Here is a 10,000-nt window from a genome sequence, read left to right as displayed (position 1 = left end):
CGCCGTATATGAAGACCAAAACTTTACTTCGGGACATGGGCTGTGCTTGTTTGCATTATGTAAATTGGTAAACGTTGTTTGGAGAAAACAATAATCGGCTCGTTAAAATCTTAAAACCATTACGTGCACAGCAGACTATCGGTTTGATTTGTTTTGTTTGTGATTCGTTTTCATAACCATTTCACTTAATCTTTTACTCAAAAACAAACTCAGCGAAGCAAAAGGTTAATGTTTTTCAATGTTTTCTCTCCCTCTCTCTGTCTCCATTTCTCCTCTGTATCTCTATCAATAATAATTCCGCTTTGAAACACGTTTTGTATTTTGTTGGCAACTCAGCGAGTATACGGAATTTTCAGTTCATTTGCTTGAGATCTTGTCAAGTGGATGTGCATTTGTGAGAGATGATATGTTATATATCATGTTCATTACCATAAACACAAACGAGCTCATACGATGGGTAGCGAATTGTGCTTCTTCCCAACGTATCATAAATAGGAAATGCATAGTTTATTCTTTATCTTCTTGGGAGAAAAAAATCTACTCTTACTGCTTGTGCAAATGCAAATAGTTGCCTATCCGCTCGGCAGGTTTCAACGATACGTTAAATTGTTTTTTTTCTCGTTTTCTGTTTTACGGGCAATACGGTTGAGAGGTGATTGTTAAATTACCCAACATACCAACAGTAACGCGACAAGATTTGGGGAGGCATTGCGATATGTCCAAGGAAGCTGGATCAATCCACGAAGGAACAAATGAAAAACGGTTTATTATTGCAAGGAGCGCCACACTTTGTCGACAAAGTAACAATCTACATCATAATATGCATACAGTCGCATACACGCAGTGTTAAAAAAAACAATAAAAGTAACAAATAAATATTAAACCACAAAATAACAACGTGTATAGCTAAAGGTACACATCGGAAGAACAGAAATACATAAATTACCAGCAACATTCACAATGCATCTCGCTATCCTTACCTAACGCCTAAGAGGTTTCACGGCGATTGTTTGGGGCATTTTAACAACAGTTCTTCAACGGTTACTCCGCCTACCATCAACCCGTTCTGTTACTAATGGAGGAAAAAGTTCACGAGTATTTCTTCCCGGATCGTTCCGTTAGAGCTATGCTCATATTTCGCGTTAAGTGTTGCTCATCCGCTGTGCTAGTGTTTCCGCTTCACTTCAGGATCGTCGCTTCTGGTACAACAACACTTACCGTGCACGCAGACCCGCAGACTTAATTGAGCTCACTGCCAAGCAGGCTCTCTGGCAGGAATGAGTTCAGATTGGATGGGGTACCGCGCTCACCGGGCCCATCTAGTGGTGTCCACAGATTGCTTCCACCGCTAGCAGTCGACCATGATGTGCCCCATGTATCTAACAGGAGAGGGGAAGAAGCGGCAAAAAATACAAAGGATATTCCATTAATCATCACATCAGCCTCCCCATCTCAGGACATCTCCACCAACGATGGAATGAGAGCCAAAGGGATATCCGTCCGTTTTACGCTTACCTGCGCCACGGTTCACGTTCGGGGCTGGCGAGCGCCACGTCTGTGAAAGGCCAGTGTTTCCCATGTTACCTCCGACACCAGCACCGCCCCCAGCGCCAACACTAGCCGGCGTTCCACCACCATTCTGACCCGGTAGCCCGAGATGCTGCAAAATGGCCTGTACCTCGCTGTCCGTTGGTGATTCGGCACAGATGGTCGTGTTGCCCAGGACGCAGTTGTTCAGGGCGAGCTGGGCTTTGCTAGCCTCCTCTCGCGTTAGATACTTGCACAGTGCGATACCGTGGTTCAAGTAGAGATGGAAGTTTTGCAACGGTCCGTGCTGCATGCAGAGTGTGCGCAGAGTCGACCCATCAATCTACAAGTGAGAACAACAGGTGATAAATGGTGAGAAGCTGCAGGACATCGACCAGCCAGGATGATGCACAATCTCCCGCTGTCGAAAGCTTACCTGAGCGGTCAGATTTTTCAGTAGCAACCAGGTCGAATACCAGGCACCGGTTGCACCACCGGCGGACCAGTTGGCTGAAGAGCCATGGCTTGGTCGCTGTATCCAGCCATTGTTTCCTGTAGGTCCACCGGGAGTTCCAGCTGGTTTGCCACTAGAGAGACCGGGTGGTGGTCCGCGTGGCGTTTTCGCTACACCACTGCCTCCACTAGCACCTCCTCCACCACCCCATACATCACTCACGCCCGTTACGCCGCTGTCGGACCAAGTGTTCTTTCCACCTCCACCCAGCTTGCCCATGCCAGAGCCAGCTCCAGATGAGTAGCTATTGTTGTTATTGTTGTTGCTATTGTTGTTGACGCTGTTGTTGTTGACGCTGTTGTTGTTGTTGTGATTGCCAGCATTAAAGCTCCAGGTTGACGAGGACAGGCTGATCGAATCGGTTGGCGACGGCTTGTTACTGTTTCCAAACAACTCCGAATCTTTGGCCGAACCGACCGATATGGTGGCTATCGGGCTGCGGGCAATGGAACCGGGCGTAATGGTGGGATCCTCCTCAATCTTCATCTGGGTGCCCTATGGAGATGACCAGCAACCGCCGATGTTATGTAAGAACTGCTACTCTTCACCGACACTACGACCGCAGCAAAATCGTTCTACCTACCTTCCATGGTTTGCCTGGTTCAAATTCCGGTACCAGATCCGTAAACGAGTCCTGATTAGACGACCAAGCATCCTTGGCGGTTAGTTCATTAGCGGTGCCATTATCTGGCCACCCCGTAGTATCAGTCATCCCGGTGCGTCCCGATGACCAGGTGCTGTTATAGTTTTAAAAAAATTAAAATACGAATTCCAGTTCAATCCTGTAGACGTTCCTACGCGTATCCACCATTACCTGTCACTTTGCAGTCCACCCAGCGTGCCCATACCACCGGCACCGCCACCAGCCTTCGCCGTTGTACCAGGAGCGCGCGAGAAATCCGTCAGATCGTGGCTATTGCCATCCTTCTCCATGGCCGGCAGCTTCCACTGGTTCAGACGTGACTGCTGACTGGTCGATGACTGGCCCATTCCCCCACCGGTACCACCGTGGTGAAACGGTGGGCCGGCATTGTGGTCCTTGCCTAACGACAGATCCGATAGCCCGTGTTGCAGGGCGGCCAAATCGTTTTGCTCCCGATGGAAGTTACCTCCCAGATGGCCACCACCCATATGCGCCGCCGGGTTATTACCAGTCGAATGCTGCTGCTGATGATGCTGTTGTTGGTGCTGCTGCTGTTGATGTTGCTGCTGCTGTTGATGCTGCTGGTGCTGTGGATGCTGTTGCTGCTGCTGCTGCTGTTGTTGTTGCTGTTGCTGCTTGACGTACAAGGTCTGTTGAGTGGCGATTTGGTTTTGCAGACTGGCGATCTGCTGCTTGATCTTGGAGAGCATCGCAATCTGGTTGTTGCTGCCCGCACCTCCGCTGCGCTGCAAATTGTTCTGCGTCACCTGCAGTTGCTGTTCCGAGGGCAAGACCGTGACAAAGAAGGTTAGATCAATGCATTCGATCAGGGGCTATTGTAGACATTGCTTTCGCTTACCTTGATACTGTTCAAGAGCTGATTTAGCAGCAGGAACGTTTGCGGAGCAAGCGGCTGGTTGAGGATCTGGGGATTCAGATATCCCGTCTGAACGGCCATCTGTATCTGTTGCACCAGGGACCGTAGCTGAGTCGAAGGTTGCACTGAACCCTGGCCACCACCACTGCCACTACCATTACCACCGTTGATACCTTGATTGAACTGCGTCATGTTGCCACCTCCTCCAACCCCAGTTCCCATCTGTGGTGGAGCTTGGTTCAGATAGTTACCCAAGGACTTCGACGACAAAGCGTGCAATCCGGATAGATTCGGATTGCCTCCAACACCACTGCCACCCATGCCGCCACCACCACCGGACATTCCATTTTGGTTGTTCTGCAATAGAAAGCGTATGGTCAGCATTCGATGGCCATATCGATCATAACAAGCGCTACCTGTTGGAAATGCAACGAAGGACCACCGGTACCTCCTCCGGCGCCGTTGTTAGTACCAGCTCCAGCACCCCCTGCACCAAGATAGCGACCACCAGGGAACGGAGGTTCGAACATGCTGCCCGCATTCCCATTGCCGGACAAAGATCCCCCACCTGCACCACCACCACCACCACCACCAGCGCCTAGAGGATGATCATCGCGTCGCCAGTCGCCGATTCCAACGGAAGAACCACCGCCACCGACGAGCAGGTTCGGGTTGCCGACACCGGCATTTCTCTGCAGCATTTCGGCGGCCTCTTCAAGGTTCATGTTTGCGGCACGCAGAGCAAACTCGACATCCTCCTTCTTGAAGCCCATCTCGCACAGAATGCGATACTGTTTGCTGCTCCGTATGATCTCCAGTGGGCCACTGCCGATACCACCGATGTGCGATTTGTTCGTCATTTTACTACCACCACCGCCGGTCACACCACCGAGCCCTGGACCGACACCGCTCCAATCGTTGCCCATCAGATCACTGCCGACACCGCCAGTGCTTCCGCTGCCATCGGGCCACAGGTTGCCAGTGCCAGCACCGAGTGGTTTCTTGCTGTTCCATCCCTGGTTGACACCGGGGGCGCCGGCACCGGATGCACCCCCATCCATCCAGGAACCTGCTCCTGCTCCTCCTCCTCCTCCTAGCGGACCACCAACGGGTCCTCCTTTGTCGTCCCAATTGCCTCCAGCGCCTCCATTGCCCATCCCTGGTTCGTCCCAGGAACCGTTGCGTGTCATTGGACCGTTACCAACACCTACAGGTCCGCCAGCGCCACCGCCGCCATGGCCTCCACTCCACATGCTGTCCGACTTAAGCTGATTTGCAGCAGGGCCACCGGCGCCTGCACCGAGCATACGTGGTCCTCCACCACCGATTGGACCTGCTCCTAGACCACCACCGAGCGGTCCGTTACGACCATTTCGTAGCATCGGATCGGTACCACCCGCTCCCGGTCGAACTTGTCCAACTCCTCCCCCCGGACCGTTCGCCCAAAGTGACGTGCCATCATCGATGTTGGGATTGCGACGTATGGTCGGTGGAGAGTTATCATCCCAACCACCGCCACCACCACTACCACCACCACCTGCCGAGATCGACTTTCCGGGTGGAAGTCCTCCCCCAGGGGCACCTCCGGGAGCTCCAGTAACGCCGCCAACACCACCACCGCCGAGCTGCTGCCACTGATTGCCACCCTGGTTACCGGTTGCGTTACCGGCTGCCGAAGCCGACGACATCACGCCCGGTGGTGGCATCTTGCCCAATGGATAGTGCTCCAGCATGCCCGACGATCCGCTCAGCCGTCCAGAAATACCACGAGGATCTCCACGGAATTCACGGCCCTGATCCAGTACGCCCGGTGGCCGCATGCTACGGATATCGACCGAGGGCAAACCATCGAGCTGGGAGGTGAGATGCGGTGGTACACCAGCACTAGCAGATCCTCCAGCACCACCTCCTAGGACGCCGCCACCTCGCTGATCACCAGCACCAGAACTCCAACCGCCAGCGCCGCCACTAGCTCCAACACCACCACCACCACCCCAGTCGTTGTCTTTCTTGGGTGGTGCGATTCCTCCGCCCACGATGCCACTCGGTGGCCACATGCTACCACCACCAGCTCCGTTGCCGCCGCCACTTCCACCATTACCGGTAAGGCCAGTTGCTCCCTGCTGCCATCCAACGGCCGATCCACCGCTAACGGAAGGACCGCCAACCATCGGGACCGAGTTACCGCCGGCCGATGGGGGTGGTGGGCCTCCTCCAGCGGCTCCCGGTGCACCAGTCCACACGTTGCTTGGCTCACCGCTCGTCTCATCGTCTACGCCCCAGGTACCCCCGTGATGGCTCTGCGGTCCCCACGGTGTCTTCTGGGAAGCAGCCGGTATCGGCGGCTGACCGCCATTACGAAGATTCGTTTCCCACAGCTCTGTCCCATTGTTAACGGTTGCCTTGAGGGTCGGATCGGGCTTGATGCTAGGTTCCGGTGACGCTGGTACATCCCACTGCGTGTCCTGGTTGACGTGCTGACAACCCCAGCCATCCTGTGCAAACAGTGCCTCGCGCATTGAGTTCAGATGTTCCAACTTCGAGGAAGGTGTCGTAGCCAGTTGGCCACTCGCGGCGGCTCCAGCACCGATGGCCGCAACCGCAGCTGCAGCACCTGCTGCACCTGCACCTCCTCCTCCGGCGGCCGATGATTGCTGTTGATTGCCCTGCTGCGCCTGCTGACCTGATGGGTTGGATCCATTTGGGCCATTCGGGTTAGCGTTTGGCTGCTGTCCAGCTTGGGACTGCTGCTGAGAAACCACGGACGATGGTGGTTTGTTTGTGTTCACTACTTGATTCCAACCTCCCTGCTGATTACCGGAACCACTCGTCGGTCCAACGATCATGCCTCCACTAGACTGGGACACCAGGCTGGACTTTGTCAGCTCCTGCGACGACGTGCGTGGCCCACTTCCAGGAGGTCCTGATGATGGCAAACTGGTTTGTCCACTGCTCCACACCTGTTGCTGCTGTTGCTGCTGTTGTTGCTGCTGCGAGCCCACCACCGTCATGGGATTAGCGGAGGTATTCCATCCACTGGCAAGCCCGGAACTTGAACTACCGGGTGGAGAACCCCATGCTCCTCCTCCGACCGTTCCTGCACTGTTCAACGAACTCTCGCCGCCACCGCACAGACGACCGCCCGATAAGCCCTGTCTTTCCATCGATCGCTGCCCTTCCGTGAGGCGCAGTAGATCATCGAAGCTGGTTGGGCTCTGTTGGGCAGATGCCATTGTGTTGTTGTTGTCCTTGCGTGCTTTGCAAACTCCGCTACTCTTCCACGGAACCCTGGTATGGCTTTCGGATCCTTCGAAGAGTTCTATTGCCGAGGGTTCGGCTGTACTAACGAAAGCGGTTAAACCTAACTCTAACGTTAACAGTTAATCAGGTAAAGAAGAAAATCACATCCCAACGCTCGGGAGAGCGCGATTCACGTTTAGAAGAGTGTACGAACTCGCCTTATTGTATCACCGTGCGCCACGCTATATAAGTAATGGCGGTATTCCTTTTTGGCGTACTGTCACTTGCTTCACTGTTTAACAGCACCAACGCGCGCTCCAAGTAATACCGTATCAGTAGTCCTATGATTGTTACTTCCCCTTGAATCACTGAAATACTGGTTTTGGAATGTTTCCGAATCGTCCAGGTAAGAGAAACTGCACTTTATTGTGCTGCGGCGTAGTGCAGACTTCACTTTAATTCACTTAAATAACGATTTTGGCGATACACTATCCGGATACACAATACCAGTGCCCAACTGTATGGACGCGTCACGTCACTTTGCACCGAAACCCGTGTCCGACGGCCTCTTCCTCCTTGACGCTTTGTGCCGCGAAACCACGCGTGAGTTCGATTCAGTCTAGACGATCACTTGGCAAATCGACGACGATCGACGTCGACTGCCGGGGGCCCTCGTGTTCCGAGATCAGGTATCGGCGACACACTTGCTCAATAGATACTGATGACGATGACTTTATATATGTGCTTGATGGTTGTTTTTTTTAATGACCATGCTGGTCATCGATATCGATTGATGAAACACCTGATGAGCATTAGAGAAGCTTTTTTGGAGGTTCAATATTAAAGCTGATATTGGTGGGTATCTCATGCGCGCAGTGTTTCACCTACGTTCATAGCCTCTCCACGGAGTAGCAGAGTTAGATTGGCATACTTTAGTTTTTTTTTTTGTTTTTTTCTGATGCAGTTGCACCGTATTGCATTCGTCGGCTTCGGGTTCGATTCTAGGGTAAGGAGATTAGATTTGCATGTTTTCGTTTTACCATTTGAGCTTCTCCTTTAAGCACCCTCAATGCCCCACTTTAATGCCCTCGATCCGGGGTTTGTGCCTTTCCACTATCGGCTGACGCACCACTGCGGCGCGTAACTCAGGTAAAAATGCAATTGCCCAGCGGAACTGGCAACGACATCAACGCGCGCTTCAAGTGGAGTTGATAGGTGGCTTAGTGGTCAAGATTCGAGAGACGATTCTACCATCGCTGCACTGGCGGGACACGCACGGAGGAAACAACCTCAAAGGTATATGTAACCGCTCGCAGCGACAATGGAAGATTTCACTATGCTTGAAGAGATTGTATCACTGTATGTGTGTGTAGCGTGGATCACCGGATCCAGGGGTATTTTGTAGATTATTTGGTATTGAGTGTTTCCTGCTGCTGCTGCGGCCGCTGTTGCTTCCTCCTTTGTATTCGGTCTCTTAACTACTACTTTGCGCGCCTGGATGCGCGAGCGCGTGTGCTATATTTTGTTATGTGTGGTTATTATCATCTTTGGTGTTTCCTTTTGAAAGTACCACCCCACACGAGCCCACGCCGCCGTTACGCCGCAGGTACACGATCGATCAAGGAGATCGATTGTTCTCAACTCGACTTATTTCGATTTCGGTTTGCTCGGGAGTCCTGTGGATAATGCTGAGCCTCCGTGAGCTTAAGATCACCTTCACCGTCAAATCAATTTGCTGGCGCCACCGGAGTAGGACAATAAAGCAGCCTGAATCCACTGACTACTTCATACACGAAGCGTCGTGATGCGTTGTTCCGTCGGACCTGTAAAGGGAAAAGCAAATGTTAATGCCTGTCAATTGCCATGGTAAAGAATGATCAACCGATCGCTAGTATCCGACCCGAAGTTACCTCTTAGGACGGAGATATATGCCCCCTTAGTTACACTCCAGCAACCACACTCGCCAATCTAGGGTACTCACACCCAGGTTGTGGAAGTAATATCACAGATTTTTATCTAACGATTCCACCCAGACTTGCAGAGAATGCACGCATTGCTGCAATGCGATGGATGGTGGTTGTGATTGCCTGGTATCACACTAAACGTCGTCGTTCTCCTCCGCTCCTCTGCTATACCATCTTTGCTGCTTTTATTCTATTTTCTTCTTTCGGTGGACTGTTGTTATTTAGTGGTTTCACCAACTGAAATGATAAGAAAAGAAACAGTTGCGTTAAACACAATGATGCATACCGCAAAGCAAAGCCAGTCACTTTACTAGAAACTATAAAGTAATTCCAGAATTCTTTAATATCCGAATCCTCACTTCCTCACTCCAAAATTCGGTTGCAGCGAGTCATGCCGAGTTTGAATCATGACCAAAGCCCAAACCTTATAATGACTAATAAAATTTGATACAGAGCTTTTCCGCTTTTCACTCGCGGGAATCGTGCCATCGTCATCGTGGGACCATCTTGCATCAATAGGTTCTTATGTGGCCATTCCCACCGCAGCCATTTCTATGCCGTCATGCTTCAACTTATTGCTTCATCAGAGATCCCTCCTCTTCATCCTTTCCATCCAGCAAAGAGAAAAGTTGCGTCTCCAATGACCAACCTCCCAGTATCTTGGGGCCCATCGCTTGAGCTTGCGCCTAGCGAGCACCCCAATTATGCGGAGAGATTGCATTCCGTTCCGTGGCTCGAGGACCGAAATTATTATGACCACCATCGTGGCGGAGTGGTGGGTTTCGTTCTGTTCTCTCTGTGATCATACTCGCGACCTGCTGCTATGTTTGTTGAGATACCGTTACCAGGAGATCAACGGAGCAGCATCGAGAGAACAGTAACAGAAGAACAGAAGAGAACGCGATTCGATGTTCTACCACCCCGTCCCGTGGAGCAACACGAAAGATGGAGCCATAGTCGAATGGGAATGCGAGAAACATTGAGTTCAAATTACGAATCAACAAGCGAAATAGTGTGACAGTGAGCGGGCAACCGAATAGCAACGAAATATGTAATTTAAGGTATTCATCAGCATCAATGTAGAAGTCATATGAACGATAAAAAAAATAGTTTTAAATGTTGGCAATCTCACCGTGATTCAGCTCACGCAACTCTTTAATTCACTTAACGGCCAGACGGTCTGAAAGCTACTAGTGTACGTGAAGCATCGCAGCGTGACGCTACTAGCTTTCAAA

The 10,000-nt window shown here is 51.7% G+C and overlaps 1 protein-coding gene across 5 annotated transcripts in view; it reads right to left on the bottom strand.

Moving 5' to 3' along the window:
- Nucleotides 1-10,000, bottom strand: part of LOC126572063 (protein Gawky-like) — a 29,732-nt gene that overhangs the window by 14,116 nt on the left and 5,616 nt on the right. For 3 of the 5 annotated variants that reach the window (XR_007607940.1, XM_050231085.1, XM_050231086.1), the window contains exons 2-9: nucleotides 8,712-9,002; nucleotides 3,978-8,624; nucleotides 3,544-3,918; nucleotides 2,856-3,460; nucleotides 2,625-2,778; nucleotides 1,964-2,536; nucleotides 1,516-1,870; nucleotides 1-1,379 (exon numbers count right to left, since the gene is read on the bottom strand). The exon at nucleotides 1-1,379 is cut by the window's left edge. Coding sequence is in view for 3 of the 5 variants with exons in the window: in XM_050231085.1 (XP_050087042.1) it covers nucleotides 1,240-1,379; nucleotides 1,516-1,870; nucleotides 1,964-2,536; nucleotides 2,625-2,778; nucleotides 2,856-3,460; nucleotides 3,544-3,918; nucleotides 3,978-6,794 (5,019 nt within the window). In the remaining 2 variants the exon portion in view is untranslated. Of the gene's footprint in view, nucleotides 1,380-1,515; nucleotides 1,871-1,963; nucleotides 2,537-2,624; nucleotides 2,779-2,855; nucleotides 3,461-3,543; nucleotides 3,919-3,977; nucleotides 8,625-8,711; nucleotides 9,003-9,897 lie in introns of all 5 variants that reach the window. The other 2 variants (XM_050231087.1, XR_007607941.1) reach the window with 2 other exon arrangements.

The sequence above is a fragment of the Anopheles aquasalis genome, chromosome 2, assembly GCF_943734665.1.
Source record: "Anopheles aquasalis chromosome 2, idAnoAquaMG_Q_19, whole genome shotgun sequence".
In the NCBI taxonomy this organism is placed as follows: domain Eukaryota; kingdom Metazoa; phylum Arthropoda; class Insecta; order Diptera; family Culicidae; genus Anopheles; species Anopheles aquasalis.
This window is presented reverse-complemented; position numbering and strand designations above follow the sequence as displayed.